The sequence below is a fragment of the Indicator indicator genome, chromosome 14 (assembly GCF_027791375.1).
Source record: "Indicator indicator isolate 239-I01 chromosome 14, UM_Iind_1.1, whole genome shotgun sequence".
NCBI lineage: Eukaryota > Metazoa > Chordata > Aves > Piciformes > Indicatoridae > Indicator > Indicator indicator.
This window is the reverse complement of record NC_072023.1, coordinates 18,528,197-18,547,356: the sequence shown is the minus strand read 5'-3', so window position 1 is coordinate 18,547,356 and position 19,160 is coordinate 18,528,197. Positions and strand designations below refer to the sequence as shown.

Genomic DNA, 19,160 nt, shown 5'->3' with positions numbered 1-19,160 from the left:
CACAGCACTCCAGATGAGGACTCACCAGAGCAGAGAGGCAGAATCACCTCTCTCCATCTCTGGCCATGCTTCTTTTGATGCAGCCCAGGCTGCCATTGACCTTCTGGGCTGCAAGTGCACACTGTTGGCTCATGGCCAGCTTCTCTTCCACCAGTACCCCCAAGTCCTTTTCCACAGGGCTGCTTTCTATCAGCTCATCCCTCAGCCTGGATTGATAATGAGGGTTGTTTTGACCCCAGTTCAGGACTCTGCACTTGCTCTTGTTCACCCTCATGAAGTTCACCTGGGTCCACCTCTCCAGCTTTATCCAGGTCTTTCTGGATGCCGTCCATCCCCCTAGCATATCCACAGCACCAGTCAGCTTGGTGTCATCTGCAAACTTGCTGATGGTGCACTGGATCCCACTGTCTATAGCACTGATAAAATAGTAGATAGTTCTGGTTTTAGGATAATCATAAAGAAAGACACCAGTAAAACTCATGGGTTGTGATAAGAGCACTTTAATCATTTAAATAATATAAAATGTAACAATAATAGTAATAAAATAGGAGGATAACAAAAAGAAAGGAATAAATTTCAAGAGAAGACAACTGATGAACAATGCAGTTGCTCACCACCTGCTGACTGAGGCCCAGGGTGCTATCAGCATTATTCTCCTGCTAAATTTGAAATACACTACTCTGCTAGCTACTAGGAAGGAAATTAACTCTGCCCCTATCAAATACAGGACAAAGACTTAATAAGAAGTGTTGGAATTACAGCAGATAGGTACAGGAAGAGGTATTCACAGTCTAAATTTAGCTGAGTGAAGCTAATCACCATCTTGAGCTCCTTCTGTAGTCTGTGGTAATGTAAAGCTTCTCTAGAAGGCAGCTCAGAGCATGAACTTAATTTAGGCTGAGGTTACAGGAGAAGCAAAGAGCTGATAGTGTTTCTCAGCCACAGCAAAGGAAAGGGACTCTCCTTGTGCCTGGGCATTCCTGAGCTGTCTCTGGTGCTTGCTGGGCACATCTCTGATACCAGTTGGCTAATGAACAGAAAACTACTTCGAGGAAAGAAAAGTGATAGTCTTCAGCTGATTTAATGAGCTGGACTGGCCCAGGAAGAGATTAGAGAAGGATTAGAGCTGGTGGGTGCAAGACACAAGTATGGGTGGATGGCAGCACTTTGAGACTTGCTCATTCCCACAGTGCTGAGCTGATCCTTTATCTCAGCTTTGCTGGGTAGCTTCACCACTGGCTCCTCTGTAAGTGAAGAGTTTTAATGGTGGAGGTGGTTTAAATGAATCCCTACATCCATGCTGTAACTTTGCACTCCTCATGCTGCTGTCATTGTCATGGAACTGGATGTCTAACTGACAGAAATGACCTCCCTGCGCACAGAGACTTGCTTTCAGGCCAGTGTAGTTGCAGCAATACAGCCAATGCAGAACTGGAAGCTGCCAACATGGGGCAAAAATACATGAAGCTGTCCTGAAGAGATGCTTCTGAAGCCATCATCTCATACTATGTCTTAAACTGGCTCTGGAAGAGAGTTTCTGCTGAATGTGGTGTGGGGATGAAAAGAGCTTCCCCAGACAAGAATCAGCATTTGGGAACAGGCCCTCTAGAAGGCTCCGTTTATTCACTCACTGTAACAGAGAGGAGTCAAGTCCTCTCTTCTGCAGGCATCTCACTTAGGTGTGAGTCAGAAGGTCAGAACTGGGAGTCTGCATTACAAGAAGACAGCAATGGGTGTCTGTGGTCGGTGAGGGGTGCCTGGAAGAGGTGGCATGACAATGAGAACATGAGCTGCTTTTCAGACTTGCTTTGGCACTGACTTGCAGATCTGAGGAACAATTTCTGTGTCTTGGTTTCTTTTCTTAGAAGAGAGGGGTATCAGTATGCAAAATAATGGTGCTTAGATGGAGCCAGTCAGACAGAAAGTGACACCTTCTGATGTCTGCTGGTCCCACCTGGCTTCGAAGCAATGACTTTACACTGAAATTCTCAGGTCACACTGCCAAGCTCCAGCCATGAAGCATTTCACTGGCTCTCCTTTCAGCATATAGTAATGGTGTGTGCTAAAGGAAACAACACTTCCTCACAATAAAGAAGAATCATGACAATTATAAATGGGCTCCTTTATACATGCATCACACAGACACCTGCATACATTCATGACCATGTCTGCCAGGCTGGTAGAGTGCCAAGCTACCATGCCTTCTCTAGGAGCAGCTCTGTGTTGCTGCCACTTTTCACCTCTCAGGACATGCATTGGTCAGTGAAATAAGCAATGACTGAGGACACTCTAGGAATTTCCCCAACATTCAGATATGCACTGCATCTGCAACAGTTCTCTTCCTCCTCCCCATAAAGCCAATATCATTAAAGGTAAGATGCTCCCCAACATCATCTGATTGGTTTCTGCCAGTTTTCATCAACAAATCTCTATGACCACAAGTCTCCAGTGGGTTCAGAGAAAAGTGTGTCCTTCTAGACTTCAGATGGGACTTGGCTGCAGCAATGGAGCCAAACATCCCTCAGTATTGGGAAATGTATTAATAATGCTCACTGGAAACTCAGTTGTGTTCACAATATGCTCCACAAAGCTTGCTCTGTGAACTGCAGAGCAGCATGAATCCAGAGGGCAATATGGCAAAGGTTAGCCAAGATATCAACACAAAAACGTCAAACAACCCTGACCCTTAGCATCAGCAATCTGCTTCAAAGGCAGTGGCTGGAAGACCCTGGCTCTAGTGGACAGCACAGGCAGAAGGGTTTCTGTAAAGAGGCAAAAATCACTTGGTCTGCCTCCAGAATTATGGTAATTTAAATACAGGTAAGTTGTGGGATTGTGGAAGTGAATGTCTAGGTGGAAGGGAGTGGGATAGATTAATCTCCACTCTGCTGTGCTCTGGTGATACCTCACCTGGAGTACTGTGTCCAGCTACAGGGCCCTCAACACAAGAGAGACATGGAGCTGATAGAGCAGATGCAGAGGAGGCCACCAGGACAGGGCTGGAGAACCTCACCTATGAAGACAGGCTGAAAGAACTGGGGCTGTTCATCCTGGAGAAGAGAAGGCTCCAGGAAGACCTCAGACCTACATTTCAAAATCTGAAGGGGGCCTACAGAAAGGCTGGGGAGGGACTGTTTAGAAAGGCTTGGACTGATAGGAGGAAGAGGCAATGGTTTGAAACTGAAGAGGGCAGGTTTAGGCTGGACATCAGGAAGAAGTTCTTTACAACAAGAGCGGTGAAATACTGGAACAGGCTGCCCAGGGACATGGTTGAGGCCCTGTCCCTGGAGAAATTCAGGATCAGACTGGATGTGGCCTTGGGCAGCCTGATCTAGCTGATCTGACTGCAGGGGAACTGGACAAGGCAACCTTTGAGGATCCCTTCCAACCCAATGCAATCTGTGAATTATCAATGTGTACCTGTATACACATATCTGTACAACAGCTTTAAGCAAAAATCAAACAGAAACCAGGCCCCCTGCAAAAAATAAGGAACAGTTCCTTCAAGTAAAACTGGATCAAAAGAAGCTTTCAAACCTGCCATTTCAAGAGAATTTTTCTTTATGGTGTGATGTACTTTCCCTTTGAATGGAAAATCCAGATGAATAAGCATAGAATTAAAATACCAATGGACCAGAATTTTCATGTAGTGTCTGCTGGCACTGTGTGTGTCGGCACGTCGTGGTTTCCAGCAGATGAATCCAGTTCCCTGTGTTTTGCAGAGCTGGACAACTCATGTTTTTTTCTCCATTACAGCCATGTGAAATAACAGAGCATATACATCCCAGAGTCTGATGACCTGATCTGCTAGATCTAACACAGTGAGAGAAGATTACTTTATAATGTATGTTCTCCTGCCACCAGGCTTACATCCCATGTCAGTTTCATGTAATGGGTTCCTTCCCTTCCCAGGTTTTATTCTTCGTGATGTTTACCACTTTAGGACTACGGCCATCATCATAGAATCATAGAATCACAGAATGGTTTGGGTTGGAAAGGACCTCCAAAGGTCATCTAGTCCAACCCCCCTGCAGCCAGCAGGAACATCCTCCACTAGATCAGCTTGCTCACAGCCTTTTCTAGCCTGACCTTGGATGTCTTCAGGGATGGGACCTCAGCTATCTCTCTGGGCAACCTCTTGCAGCGTTCCACCACTCTCATGGTGCAGAACTTGTTCCTAACACCCAATCTAAATCTGTTCTTCTCCATTTCAAACCATTGCCCCTCATCCTATCACTGCAGGCCTTTGCAAACAGTCCCTCTGCAGCGTTCATGTAGCCCCCCTTCAGCCACTGGAAGACTGCTCTAAGGTCTGCCTGGCACCTTTTCTTCTTCAGGCTGAAAAACCCCAGCACCTCAGCAGAGGTGCTGCAGCACCCTGACCATCTTTGTGGCTCCATCAGGTTCATGTCTCTCCTGTGCTGAGGGCTCCAGAGCTGGACGTAGTACTCCAGGTGAGGTCTCACCAGAGCAAAGTGGTTATAGCCATAAGACTATCAATATTTTGCTGTGAAAAATAGTTTCATTAACAAAGTTTTTCAAGTGAGAGCTCTCTTTCTTTGGAAGAAAATACTTTCATGTATTTTGGAAAGATGATGAGATAAACGCTAGGGAAGTAGCTCAGACTTATCTAACTACACACTTTGTATACAACCCAAAAGTTAAATGTTGTTAAAATGTACACACAAAAATTATGTTGTAATTGTATGAAGCTTACTAGACAAATTTATTTAGACTGTGCCCCTCAGGGTTTGTTTTCTGGAAAACTACACTTCACCAAAAATGTCAGAGTTGCCAAAGTGGAGCTGAACTTTGAAACTGTGACCTGACACTGGGAGACTTCCCCTCTGACCTTGGGGAGATCTCTTCACCTCTCTGTGCCTTAATCCTCCATCATCTGGAAACAATAAAAAAAAAAAAAAACTAAATCATTAAGAGCAGGAAGAGAGAATAATGTTTCTCCCACCATCCTGCACCTCCCTTGTCTGTTTAGATCACAAGCATTTCAGGGAGGGGAATAAATACTTTCTAACACTGGAAACAAACTGAGGCTTGATCTAAGTGAGAGTCTAGCAGAATTGTTGCAATGTGGTAAATGGTCCACTCTGCCTTTAAAAGCTTTAAGATCTTGCAAATAGGAGAGTGGCATTTTCCTCTCTATTTAATTATAAATTCTAATATGATAATTGATTGCTAATGGCTTATAAGCAGAGAGAAGGATCCTGTCCAACGACATAATGCAGCAGTGAAGGTTCCTCACAACAGGCACTGGCAGGACAGGCATGACCCCTTGGTTCTGGTTCAGGAATGAAAAAAACTTGCTCTGATCCTTCCCTAATGTTTCCTGTACCTTTTCTCTACCTCATTTTCCTCCAGTTCAGCTGTGCTTGTTCCCACATTTGTGATACAGCATAGATTTCATGAACCTTCTATTTCATTGGGTAATTATCATTTACCACCAGCTCCCATTTCAGTTGTAGTTACCAAAGTCTTATTTTCCTACAGCAGTCTACTACCTGGCATGTCATGTGGATGGCTTAACTCATTTCTTTCCCTCAAAGGGAACCTCTGCTCTGTCAAATAACGTGAAGAAGAAAAGTAGCTCCTAGTTAGTCATTTAAAGCCAGCATGAATCTGTCCTGCCATGCAGAAAAGCAGATTTTACCCTTTCCTCACCACTTGTGCTTGCCACTGCTCTTGTGCTGGCACCACCATTTGTTTGGCTGCATGGTGAGCCAGAGGGAATTAATCCAGTTCTTACTAACCTGGCAAAGTATCTGTCAAAAAAAAAAATCAATAAAACCTTAAACTAGCCACAACAACAGAAAAAAAAAAAAAGTAACCATATTCTTAGATGGGAAGGGCTAGGATTTCTGCCTAGTCACATTTAACCCAGCGACTTATTCGGGACGACTCTGGAATCTACCCTCTGCTTTCCTTCTTGTGAGCAACAATCATGTGTGAAGAGGAACCTAAAGCTTTCTTTTCTTTCCTCAGTGAAACTAAACGTGTACAAGCCGTGTTTTGCCCCTACCTCTTCCTTTATAGCTAGAAAGAAGTAATGTTACAGCATTAGGAGAAACAAAAACTCCATTCACGCCCCAGGGGCTAATTCCACAGGTCCTACATATGACCATTTTAAAGTGATACGGCGAAATGGTCAGAGCGTGATCCGGAATAGGGCAGAAGCAGACGGAGCAGGGGGAGGAGTGGTTGTGGCACTGCATCACGTTACATTCCTTTGTTCCTGCCAAAGAATTTCAACGTGACTCCATCCGTGCCATTGTCCCCCTCCGATTTGTTCAACCACACGAAAAAAAAACCAAACAACTTGAGTTAGGTGGAGAGCAAAAACTCAGAGCGCATAAAAATCAAAGACCACCAACTTGAGCGACTTTGCCCCCGAAGATTATAAAAAATGCTTTCGTTTTGCTCAACTTGTTAAACACAGGAGCAGGCTCCCCAGAAAGTGGTTGAATCCCTACGGCTGGAGGTATTTAAGAGAGGCAAGAGATGTGGTGCTGAGGGACATGATTTTAGCACCAGCCGTGGTAGTTAAGGTAGTCGTTGGAGTCGATGATCCTAAAGGTCTTTTCCAACCGAAACGCCTCTATGATTCTGTGTAACTTCTTGCTTGCAACGATTCCTCTGCGTGTTCCTTGTGGCGAAGGTTATGTCCCCGCGAGAGAAATAACGCAGCCCGACCTTGGTAGCTAATTGTGACGGTCAGCTCAGAGACGCTCAGGGCTGCACGCCGTTAACGGCTGACCGATACCATCGCTTCGCCCTGCCGCCGCCAGCACGAAAAGAAGGACGAGCCAGCGCTTCCCTCCCCGCTCAGGTGACTCCCAGGGGCCGGCAGGCAGGAGGGAGGGCGAGAAGCGGACGGACAGCGAGGGGAGCCGGGGGCGGAGCAGCAGCACCCTTGAGCCTCCGTCCTTGGCGCTGATTGAGCGCAGCGGCCACCGCCTCCCGTAAGCCGCCGAGGAACGCCCAGGAAGGCGAGGCGAGGGGCGGCCCAGCCCAGCCCTGTCCTGCCCTGCCCGCCCCTTCCGCTGCGGAGTCCTCATTGCCCGAGCGCCAGAGGAGCGTGGCGTTGGTGTTCTCGCCTCTCCTCAGACTGAGCCTTACTGGTGGGTATGGGACGAGCGGAGCTGGTGGGGTGTCTTCGCCGGGTTGTTAGATGCTGTCGGGTCTCTCAGCCCAGCTTTTTTTCCGCGGGCGGCTTCTCTTGGGGCCGAGCATCCCTGCACGGCGGGCAAATGGCACTGGGGCAAGGAGCATGCGATGCGCTAGCCGGGGGCCGGAGCCAGGCTGAAGCTCTCGAGCGTTTAAATGGAATGGCGGCTCCTGGTTCGGCCCCCTGTCGTGCGCAGAATCCCTCCCGGTGACCTCGTGTGCTGGCTGCGGCCCCTCGCTGGGCTGCGGCTGGTGAGATGGGGGCGGTACCCCCAGCATGGCGAAGCCGGCATGGGGGAGGTCGGAGGCACCGCGCAGGATTCCGTGGGTTGAGCGAAGGGAACCTTCGGGCTGAATAGAAACGAGTCGAGAAAATACCAGTGGTATTGCTGCACCAAACTGGTTCGTGGTTTTATTACCAGGCCCGGAGCTCTGATGGGATTTATGAAGGGGGGAAGGTATCTCTGCCTTTGGGGAGGCTCTAGAAACTCCGAGAACAGAAGGATATTCTGTTAACCTGCTTCCGAAATAGCTTCTGTCCCGCTTCAGCTCTTCCCGTAGGCACCATCGAATTCAGGGAGGGTTGGGCGCCAGAGCCCTGTGCCGAAGCAGAAGAGGGTGTGTGGGTGAGCTGGTAAGTGGCGGGTGGAAGGAGCTCGGTGAGCAAGGGCAGTGTGCCTGCCTGCTGCCTTTCGTAAAGCGCCGACAGCAGCACTGCCAGCGGCGAGTTTCCAGCTGTGGGAGCTGACCTTTTCAGAGCGCTCCTTTTGTTTTTCTCTGGCTTGCTTTGACCCATATCTTTCTGTCTCTCCTTGCAGAACACCATGGCTACCCTCAAGGAGAAGCTGTTTACCCCTATTGCTGCAGGAAGCACAGCCCCAAACAACAAGATAACTGTTGTGGGGGTTGGACAGGTCGGGATGGCCTGTGCTATCAGCATCCTTGGAAAGGTACAGCTCAAGGGCAACGTGTTATTCAGGTTCCCACTGCTGTAATCCTCTGCACTGCCTGCTTGTCTTAGCAAACAGTGGGAAATTTGGTAGGTTAGTACAGGAACGAATCACTTGTGGTTCATGTAAGCAAGCAAAAGGTGACCTCCACTGTTCAGGCAAGGCTGACCTCCCCATTCAATTTCTCCTTGCTCTCTCAGCTTTCCACTGGTTTCTGTTGCTTCACAATGAATCTCTCATTAGGCAGAGTTATTTTGCAGGCTGCTGAAAAAATGGCTTTGAAGTCCCTGTTCAACCTCTCTTTTTAATTTTCTTATTTTTCCAGAACAAAGCTGGAATTTACTTGATGGGAGAGATCCCCTGAGCAAAGATTGCAGGCAGAATAGAAATCCATGTGAAATAGGGGATAGGAATCTCTGTGTTTGGTTTTCACTCTTTTAATGCATGTGTGGCATAAGAACTGAAAATACTGCTGTCCCCAGGCTTCTTTGTTTCTCATAAGCCCTTATTGCTTGTTTATACTACTTTATTTATTCCAAAAAAACTGACAATAGAGGGGCTGGACTTAAAGATTATTCTGAATCCTGCTGGATTCTGGTTTTTCAATTTGTGCTTTTTATTTTTTCTTAAAGCAAAATCTCATATTGTAGTCTTTGAGCAAAGCAAAAGCTTATTATGCAATAAGGATATCTTTGCACTTTGTTTTTTGGAGAATATTGTGAATTGAGTTAATTTGATTCCTGTTATGCTCTTCTTAAAAAGATAAATGGGAGCTGCAAATTTTGTTTGTTCTGCTTTTTAGAAAGACTTAAACAGATACACCTTACCTACGTGCAGCCTTCCAGTATTTGAAGGGGGCCTACAAGAAAGCTGGGAAGGGACTTTTGATAGGGGCTTGGAGTGACAGAGTAAGGGGGAATGGATGGAGCTTGGGGAGGGCAGATTGAGACTGGAGATTGGGAAGAAGCTCTTGACAGTGAGGGTGATGAGACACTGGAACAGGTTGTCCAGGGAGGTTGTGGATGCCCTCTCCCTGGACGTGTTCAAGGCCAGGTTAGATGAGGACCTGAGAGACCTGATCTGGTGGAAGGTGTCCCTGCCCATGGCAGGGGGGGTTGGAACTGGATGATCTTGAAGGTCTCTTCTAACCTAAACGATTCAATGAATCTTAAATTTGGTGTCTCACAGTGAGATCACAAAACTTGTGTACTACTAAACCAACTGTATTATGTTTGGAGCTGATCCTTCTTATACCTGTTACCTTGAGGATGCATGTGGGGTCTTAATCATGAAAAAGTTGGAGGGTTTTCAGTTGCTTATATTCATGAGCCTTCTGAGCAAAGGAAAAAACCTGACAAAGGCCATGGTGAAAGTAATGAGTGGTTTTTAGACTGTGTAACTGAAAGAGACATTTAATGGAAAAACAATGACAGTTCACTGTGTGTGGGCTTTTTTTTAAGCTGATGTTATCTTATAGTCTGAACCCATTTATTTTTGAAGAAGTGTAACCTGAAAGGATGGCAGGGAGCCAGGTAAAGTTACCCCAGACTTCCCTGCAATCCAGCATTCATCTGTTTAATGCACTGCTCTAAGGAGGATCAAACCATATACAGAAAACTTAGAAATCTAGGTACAAAGTTTTACTAATCACAAGTTTCATGCAAATCCAGAGTGAAAACTGGTTTTAATTTCTTTCTGCCTTGGGTTATGGTATAATGGAGTTTATTTCAACTAGGCCTCTGCTTTCCCCTACTTTCTCACAGGCAGTATAAAGCATTTATATAACAAAACCATTTGATTTTTTGTCACTGAATTGGAAACATTTAGCTTGGTAAAGACCTTTGAGATCAAGTCCAATTGTAATCTAGCTCTCCAAGTCCACCACTAAATCATGTCACTAAGTTCCACACATAGATGCCTTTTGGATACCTCTAGGAATAGTGATTCCACCATTTCCCAGGGCAGCCTGTTGCCATGCACTAGAACATTTTCAGGGAAGAAGTTTTTCCTAATAAGTGATCCTCTCTTCATCCATCTCAAGGCTGTTTCTTCTTGTCCTATTACTTGACACTTGGGACCAAGTGACTGACACCTTGCTACAACCTCCTTTCAGATAGTTAGTGAGTGATCAGATCTCACCTGATCCTTCTCTTTTTTTTTTTTTTTCCAAGCTAAACAAGTGAAGATTGATCAGCCACTTCTCAGACTTGTGTTTTAGGCACTTTGTTGCTCTTCTTTGGTTGTGCCTCAGCACCTCAGTGTTGTTCTCATTAGGGGCCCAAAAGTGGACACATTATTTAAGGTGCAGCTTCACCAGTGCTGAGTACACACACACATCACTTAGGATATTTTCAGTTGGAAGAGACCTTTAAGATCATCAAGTCCAACCATTACCTAAATGTACCAAGTCTGGTACCACTCAGCACCACTTCCCTAGTCCTGCTGGCCATAGTATTTCTCATACAAGCTAGGATGCTGTTGTCCTTCATGGGCAAACTATTGGCTCATGTCCAGTCAGCTGTGGAGGGATACAATATGGCTTTGACTTGTGCCAGGTGGTTGGCTTCCCAAGATGTCTGCTAAACCATGGCATAAAATGGTGTCCATAGTGTACTATAGTGAGCTGATACAGTTGAGTTTGACATGCGTTTGAATTTTATAAAATTAATCTTTGTGATAAACAGCCATGAAGATGATCCAGGAGCTGGAGCACCTCTGCTACAAGGAGAGGATGAGGGAGCTGGCATTGTTCAGCCTGGAGAAGAGAAGGCTCCAGGGAGACCTAATAACAGCCTTCCAGTCGTTGAAGGGCTACAAGAAGGCTGCAGAGGGACTGTTTGCAAAGGCCTGCAGGGATAGGATGAGGGGCAGTGGTTTGAAATGAGAGGAGAGCAGATTTAGATTGGATGTAAGGAACAAGTTCTGTACCATCAGGGTGCTGGAACACTGCAACAGGTTGCCCAGGGAGGTAGTTCAGGCTCCATCCCTGGAGATATTCAAGGTTAGGCTGTGAACAAGGCTCTGAGCAAGCTGCTCTAGTGGAGGATGTCCCTGCTGACTGCAGGGGGTTTGGTCTAGATGACCCTTGGAGCTCCTTTCCAGCCCAAACCATTCTATGATAACACTAATTTCAGCTTACTGCTGTAATATTTTAATAGATAAATTTGAATGCCCCTCAAACTTCCGCATGGGTTATTTGTAGCTCCCTTGGAGTTAGAATTCCCTGATGTTGCCCTACTGTTGTAGAAAAGGAAATGTCTCTACAGCCACAGGTCAGCTGCTTTCAATGAGGATATTAAGCTGCATTTGGTGACTTTGTAAATTTCATTCCTTTGTGTGCTGATAACAAGCTGAGATCTTCTCTAGGCAACACAGATGACATTGGTCATTGGGGCTATTCCAGATGCTCTTGTTTCAATGAGAGCTGGGTCCATGAACCTGCTGAGTCTGAACATTGGCCTACGATAAAAGTCCCATGTTGTCAGATTGTGTGTATGAATCTACCCATAATCACATGTGCACATTCTGATTACACCACCACCTTAGTTTTACACCAGTGACTTCAGTTAAGGAGACTTCCAATATTTAAGACTGATTTTGGACTGCAGATAAAGGTTCTTAGAGTTCTTTCCTCAGGTTCCTTTGCTTCAAGCTAAAGAGCTCCAGATTCCTCAGCCTTTCCTTAGCAGGGAGATGTTCCACTGCCTTCAGCATCTTTGTGGCTCTAGCTAGACTCTCACAAGCAGTTCCCTGAGGTCCCTCTTGAAGTGAGGGACCCAGAACTGGACACAATATTCTGTTGTGTGACATTATCTCCCAATTTATTTGGGCTGGAGAACAAGCATGCATGGCTGAATCTGTTCTGCAAAGTAGATAGAACATAGCGGCTATAATAGAGAAAAATTAGGTGAAGAATCTGCTTTATCTTGATGCTGCTTTTAGGATTGAGGAAAGTAAGTCCATTCTGGTTCTATATTTTTATGAAATGAATTGGTTGAAGGAACTAAAAGAGAATACTTTATAATTATGTGGTGTGTTTTGTTAGGGTAGGTTTGTTATGGTTCTGAAAGATGCTGCTTGTTTCCTAAGATAGTGGCTAAATCAAAGTGCCTTGCTAGCAAGGGTTAGCTGTGCACCCCAACTCCAAACCCATAATAACTCCTTTTCTTTTTCAAGTTTGAAATTCTGTGCTGTTGTGGCTTCTGACTTTGTTACTGTGACATGAATCAGAGCACCACCATAGTGCTCTCCTACTGCTTTACCTTTGGAGAGGAGATTCTTTCAGATGTGTAACAGGTTCATTTAAAATGTAGTATACCTCAAGGGTGAAATTAAAAGTCCAAGTTAACTGGATTCATTGACTCCTTCCAATTTCATTCTTTCCAGGATCTTTGTGATGAGCTTGCTCTGGTTGATGTTTTGGAAGACAAACTCAAAGGAGAAATGATGGATCTGCAGCATGGGAGCTTGTTCCTTCGCACTCACAAGATTGTGGCAGACAAAGGTGAGCCTTAGTTTCTTTTCTGTGAATTTGCTAAGTAGTGGACCACTAGTTGTGTATTTCTAAAGAACTCTAATGACTTAGCTTTGAAAAGCTCACTGGGGTGAGAGTTCAGATAAACACCCTAACAGTGGGAGTGGTTCTTACCTAGGCTTTCCTTATCTCTAGTGACCACTTCACCATTTTGAGCTGGTTGAGTAAAATTGATTTTAATGACACTCTGGTGCTTCTTTGTAGAGTGCAAAGCATTATTTGGATGATGGAAATGAGATTGAGGGATTGAATGTGCTCTTAAGACCCCTAAGTTGGGATAATGTTAAGAGATAGAGGACAGGCTGAGGGAGCTGGGGTTGTTCACTCTGGACAAGAGAAGGCTGTGGGGAGACCTAATAGCAGCCTTCTGGTACTTAAAGGGGGCTACAAGAAGGCTGCAGAGGGACTGTTTGCAAAGGCCTGCAGGGATAGGGCAAGGGGTAATGGTTTGAAATGAGAGAAGAGCAGATTTAGATTGGATGTCAGAAACAAATTCTGCACCATAAGTGTGGTGGAACACTGCTACAGGTTACCCAGGGAGGTAGCTGAGGCCCCATCCCTGGAGATATTCAAGGTCAGGCTGAGCAAGACTCTGAGCAAGCTGATCTAGTTTAGGATGTCCCTGCTGTCTGCAGGGGGATTGGACTAGATGAACTTTGAGGTCCCTTCCAACTCTGTTCTATGATAGTGCTGGCTTTAATATGGATGTCTTTGTGGGTTTTGGGTTGGAATGTTTGTACAGTGGAAAAGCTACTTATGATACCTGTATGGACACAATGCTGTTGAAATCAGTGATAAGTCTAGCTAACATTCTACATCTTTTCCCCCATGCTCTGTTGTAGACTATGCTGTTACAGCCAACTCCAAGATTGTGGTAGTAACTGCAGGAGTTCGTCAGCAGGAAGGGGAGAGTCGTCTCAACCTGGTTCAGAGAAATGTGAACGTCTTCAAATTCATCATTCCTCAGATCGTCAAATACAGCCCCAACTGTACCATCCTAGTGGTTTCCAACCCAGGTAAGGCAATCTTTTCCAGAACACCTAGTGATTCTGTCTGTTGGAACTAGTGTTTTAGCTTACCAATTCTATTAAATACAAATTCAATGTTAATAATGACTGGCTTTGTGTGGCCACCTGCCATGTGTTTGCTAACAGCAGAATACAAACATTCTGTACTTTCTGACGCTCTTTACTCAGAACTTTTTCATGCTGTTCATATTTCAAAAGCATGTCTCATGGCAAATACTTCAGATCTTTACATACACTGGCTTAAGCAGTAGGTAGTTTAAAATTTTTACCTAAAGGAGACATCCACTTTGCTTGAAAGCTGTTCAGAAATCGTAGCTTTCTTTTGTGGCTGGATATGATGTTTCTCAGAGTGAAGATCTTGCCCTATGGTCTTGGCGGTATTTTCAGGAAAAAGAATTGGCATGCTGTCTTTGCTTGATTTGACATCTGAGTGAAGCCTGGGAATCAAGTGACACTGCTTCCAAAGCTATTTGGCAGAGTCAAAACAGTGCATAGAAAGCTAGCAGCTCAGCTGGTGGTTGTGTAAATAGTTGATATACAATTAGTACTGCTGAATAGTAGTGTAGTGAGCTACAGTACAAGTACAAGAAGTTAGGGCAATTTTAAACACTTATCTAAAAATCAAACCCAGTCAAGATCAAATTGTTCTTGCTCTAGTGAAGCTGAATTCAAGCTACAAACTTCTCTCCAGTAGAGCAGCTGCAGGAAGAGAATTGCATGTTACCTTGTCAGAACTACTGTTGTAGTGCTCTGTTTCCTCAGTGTGTAGTGTTTTGTCCATTAGCCTTCAACAGTGGAAGTTACTATGAGGGACTTCAGGGGTGTCCACTGCATACGTGGTGGTGTGTGACCTCTGTCCTTTCCTGATTTACTTCCCTTTGTCTGTCTGGGCTCTAGCTCAGCACTGTCTGCAGCCTGGAAAGTCCTACTGGAGGCAAATTATGAGACTACAAAGCAGAGCTCAAAAGTCTGGATGCTGTTTCTCAGACATAGAATGGTTTAGGTTGGAAGGGACCACCAAAGGTCATCTAGCCTAAACCTTTTGCAGTCAGCAGGGACATCCTGCATTGGATCAGTTTGCTCAGGGCCTTGTCAAGCCTCATCCTGAATATCTCCATGGGTGGGGGCATCAACTATGTCCCTGGGCAACCTGTTCCAGTGTTCCACCCCCCTCATGGGTAAAGGATGGTCCTCATTGCCTTGCAGTAGAGTAGTTGTTGGAGAATTCTCGGTGTATGCAAATGGTTTCATCTGCTGTGCATCTGCTCCTTTTCAGTGGATATATTAACCTATGTCACATGGAAGCTGAGTGGCCTGCCAAAGCACCGTGTGATTGGAAGTGGCTGCAATCTAGACACAGCCAGGTTTCGCCATCTGATGGCTGAGAGGCTTGGCATCCACCCAACCAGCTGCCATGGCTGGATCTTGGGAGAGCATGGTGATTCCAGTGGTAAGGAGCACTTCCAATGTCTTTGGGAATAAGCAATGATATTGGTTAGAGGTTGGGGCCTAGTGGATGTTACAGAATTCTGAGAGAATGGATGCAGACAAGCTCAAGTAACTAGAACTTGGCTTTATTTTTATCAATATTGGAGTTGACAAGTCCAGGAACTGTAGCTGCACTTTTTTTTATAAAAGTGATTGTGGTTGCATAATTAAACACTGAACTGATAAGGCTGGATTTATTACCTAAAGTGGTATCCCAGAGGCTACAGCTTATAACTGATGGATGAATCTATATGGGTTGGTACTGCTCTGTATTTTAGTGCTGTGCATTCCTAAGGAAGCCACCTCTTCAGTGTCCTGTTGCATTTGATCAAAGTTCAGTGACCAACAGCAGTGTTTACAGAAGCCAGCCTTCTACCATAGTGAAAATGGAGCTTGGCTGAGCATACACAGAGCTCCTCTTGCTTCAGTGCTACAGCTGCTTTTGCTTTTGGGTAACAAAGAATTCCCAGGTGTTTTAATAGAACAGAGAATGACTCTGCCTGTAAGCTTCCAATATGACAGGAGATCCCTAGATCCGTAGAATGCTTTATGTTGGAAGGGACCTTGAAGATCATCTCATCTAGTTCCAACCTCCCTGACCATGGGCAGGGACATCTTCCACTAGCCCAGGTTGCTCAAGGCCTCATCCAACCTGGCACTGAACACCCCTGGGAGGGGCATTCATGACCTCCCTGGGCAACCTGTCACCACCCTCACTGGAAAGAATTTCCTCCTGATCTCCAGTCTCAACCTGCCTTCCTCAAGTTTCAGTCCATTACCTCTCATCCTGTCCTATACGCCCTTGTCAAAAGTCCCTTCCCAGCTTTCTTGTAGGCTCTCTTCAGGTACTGGAAGGTTGCTCTAAGGTCTCTTCAGAGCCTTCTCTTTTCCAGACTGAAGAGCACCAAATCCCTCAGCCTGTCCCTGCAGCACAGGTTCTCCAGCCCTCTGATCAGCTTTGTGGCTGCCTCTGAACCCTCTCCAGCAGCTCCATGTCCCTCTTATGCTGGGGGTACCTGAACTGGATGCAGTGTTCCAGGTGGGGTCTCATCAGAGCAGAGGGGCAGAATCATCTCCCTGTCCTGTTGGTTACAGTTCCTCTCTTGATATTCTAAGTTTGCATGCTGCTACTCAGTTATTCAGAAAAATAAATTCTTGAAGGCTAAAGCTAATACTGATTTGTGGAAAAGTAAATAGCTACTTGCTGTGGGTTTTGGGTAAAATTAGTTTGAGAAAGCTAAACAGCTAAGACAAGCCTTTTTGCTAGAATTTGAGGTTTCTGGCTTTAAAAGTAGCTGTCTGCACCTTCCAAGAAAAGCACTGTAGTTCATGTGTTGAGATTGACTTGTTAATATTTGACTGCCCAGAGTTCTCAGAATTAACCTTAATCTGTCTCAAATGTGTTTGTGGTTCTGGCTACTACTGCTTTTTTTTTTTCATTTTCAGGTATCTGAGATAGGAGAAGTGGACTGGGCATCATTAAGTGCTATTGAAACTTGTGTCCTCTTTCTGTTACAGTGGCTGTTTGGAGTGGAGTTAATGTGGCAGGTGTTTCTCTCCAGCAGCTGAATCCTGCCATGGGAAGTGACAAAGATAGTGAGAACTGGAAGGAAGTCCACAAACAGGTGGTTGAAAGGTACATTGATTTGAGGAATGGCTAAATCACTTGTCACTCAGGAAGTAAGGACTATGCTGGTGTAAAGTGTAAGATGTTGGTTTAAAAATTAGGGTGGGGTGTGTAAATAGTGCATGGCTTTAGCTCTAAATCACAGAATGGTTTGGAATGGAAGGGACCTCCACAGGTCCTTCAGTCCAACCTTCCTGCAGTCAGCATGAAAAATCCTCCTCTAGGTCAGCTTGATCAGAGCCTTGTTCAGCCTGACTTTCAATATTTCCAGGGATGGGGCCTCAACTACCTCCCTGGGCAGCCTGTTGCTATGTTCCACCACTCTCATGGTGCAGAACTTGTTCCTAACATCCAATCTAAATCTGCACCCAGAATGATTGAGGCACTGACCTGAAGGGAGAACTCATTCAGCTGTAGATGTCTCCTGTCTGCTTTTCTGCTTAACCCTAAGAACTGTTCATGGATGAAAGCTATTTTTCATTTCAGCCATTCTTGTGAGAACAGTAGAGCTTCTTTGTGTACCTATGGGATGGTACAGACTTGATACCTTCTACTGTGATGCTGCACTCTGACATTTTAATTTCATAACTTAGTGTCACAGTCTGGTGTGGTTTGTTTTTTTTTTTAATGGGAAGTATTCATCTAAAGACTTGCCATCTACACAATGTCTTGAAGATATCTTAATGCAACTGTTTCAATATTTCCTCAGTGCCTATGAGGTAATCAAACTTAAGGGATACACAAACTGGGCTATTGGCCTTAGTGTTGCTGACCTCTGTGAGTCCATGCTGAAGAACTTGTACCGGGTTCATTCAGTCTCAACGCTGGTAAAGGTAAGAAGTGGTGGCTAATGAGATGCTCTTGGTGCATTTTCTTGTTATGGGAAGGCTAAATAGCCTCAATTTGCAAGGTGTTGAACAAAGGAAGCTTTATAAAATACTACTTTAAATTTAAAATGGGGGCTTATTGCAGCTCTTTGTAGTCTGACCTCTTAGCCTACACTCCTCACAAACTAAGTTCTCTGTATTCTACCTAATGTTTTATTACCCTGGTGTAAAGTTTATGATGTGTGACATGCAGATGCATTAAAGGAAGTTTCCATACAAAAATGCAAAATTCTTGGAGGTTCACCTATAATTCCACAAGCCACTGCCTAGCATAGGTGCTAAGGAAGAGAGCTGTGTCCTTTTATAGCTGGTGGAACTGGCGGCATCTAGCCTGTACCAGTTGTGCAGCAAGAACTCTGAGCAGGCTGAACTTACTGCTCCCTCTATAGCAGGAAAAAAGATGTGCACTGATACAGTGTCTGAATGTTGTCAGCTGCTTGCTGCATATAAATAAAAGTGAGGGGCTTGGAGGTGGAGTTTCTGAAGTGAGCTCTCTCTGTGGTGCCAGTCACTTGGTCTAAACCACTTCTTTTCTCAAATACATCATGACTGAATTTTCTCCAGGTTTGTGAATGGTTTTAAAATAGCTTTCATTTGCTGGGGGGGATTTCAGCTCTCACACTGTTACAAGGTTTCAGAATTAGTCTGCTCTGCTCTCAGAAAGCTTCCTGCTATGTAAAGCAAAAGCAGATCTGGGTGTTGGGCACATGTTTGAGTGATCTGTTGTTTGTGGCAGGGCATGTATGGCATTGAGAACGATGTCTTCTTGAGCCTTCCTGCTGTCCTAAGTGCCTCTGGACTGACAAGTGTCATCAACCAAAAACTGAAGGATGATGAGGTGGCTCAGCTGAAGAAGAGCGCAGATACGCTGTGGAACATCCAGAAAGATCTCAAAGATCTGTAACTCATGAATATTAGATTCCAGCAATAGAAAACCAGCATGTCATGTGCAGATGTGGGCACTGTACATCTCTGAATAACATTTAATGCTCTTCCAGACTGAGCTTTGTCAACAGTAGCTAAACTTAGGCTTGCTGTAACGCACAAACCTTACGAACAAATAAAGCAACATTCAGGCATTTGTTGTCCTAGTGGCTCATTTTCAGTGTTTAAATTGTATATCTTGCTCTAGTATTCTACTTCAATCACAGACTACATGGAAGTGTAGAGGGAAATGTCCTTTTCAAAGGTCAGAAACAATGTTGGAATCACTTGTGGTGGGATTTCACGAATACAACATTAGTGGAAGCCTTTTTTGTGTGTTTTGGCTACAGTAAAACTGGGGTTTGCCCCTAATTGTGTCAGTGTGCATTCATCACCCATTAAAAGTGTAGGGTCATACATTGTAGTCAGCAAACAGACCTCAAGTAGGCTGGGACATCTTGAAAGGGAGGTTGTAATCAATGCTTGAGCTGAAAAGCTACTGTCACCTGGAGTTTAATGGTTCTTTCAATTCCTCCTCGGAGT

At 45.0% G+C, this 19,160-nt stretch overlaps 1 protein-coding gene across 1 annotated transcript; it reads left to right on the top strand.

Annotated features, from left to right (window-relative positions):
- The first annotated feature begins 7,087 nt into the window (after positions 1-7,087).
- Positions 7,088-18,765, top strand: LDHB (lactate dehydrogenase B). The gene is made up of 8 exons (XM_054386398.1): positions 7,088-7,133; positions 7,998-8,129; positions 12,516-12,633; positions 13,506-13,679; positions 14,968-15,141; positions 16,698-16,815; positions 17,516-17,639; positions 18,430-18,765. The coding sequence occupies exons 2-8, from the start codon at positions 8,004-8,006 to the stop codon at positions 18,595-18,597; spliced, it is 1,002 nt and encodes a 333-aa protein (XP_054242373.1). The 5' UTR covers positions 7,088-7,133; positions 7,998-8,003; the 3' UTR covers positions 18,598-18,765.
- Positions 18,766-19,160: the final 395 nt, after the last annotated feature.

Coding starts and splice junctions, on each gene's coding strand:
- LDHB (XM_054386398.1), top strand. CDS start 8,004: ATGGCTACCCTCAAGGAGAAGCTGTTTACCCCTATTGCTGCAGGAAGC. Junction 16,816..17,515: donor CACAAACAGGTGGTTGAAAG/GTACATTGATTT, acceptor ATATTTCCTCAG/TGCCTATGAGGTAATCAAAC. Junction 17,640..18,429: donor CAGTCTCAACGCTGGTAAAG/GTAAGAAGTGGT, acceptor TGTTTGTGGCAG/GGCATGTATGGCATTGAGAA.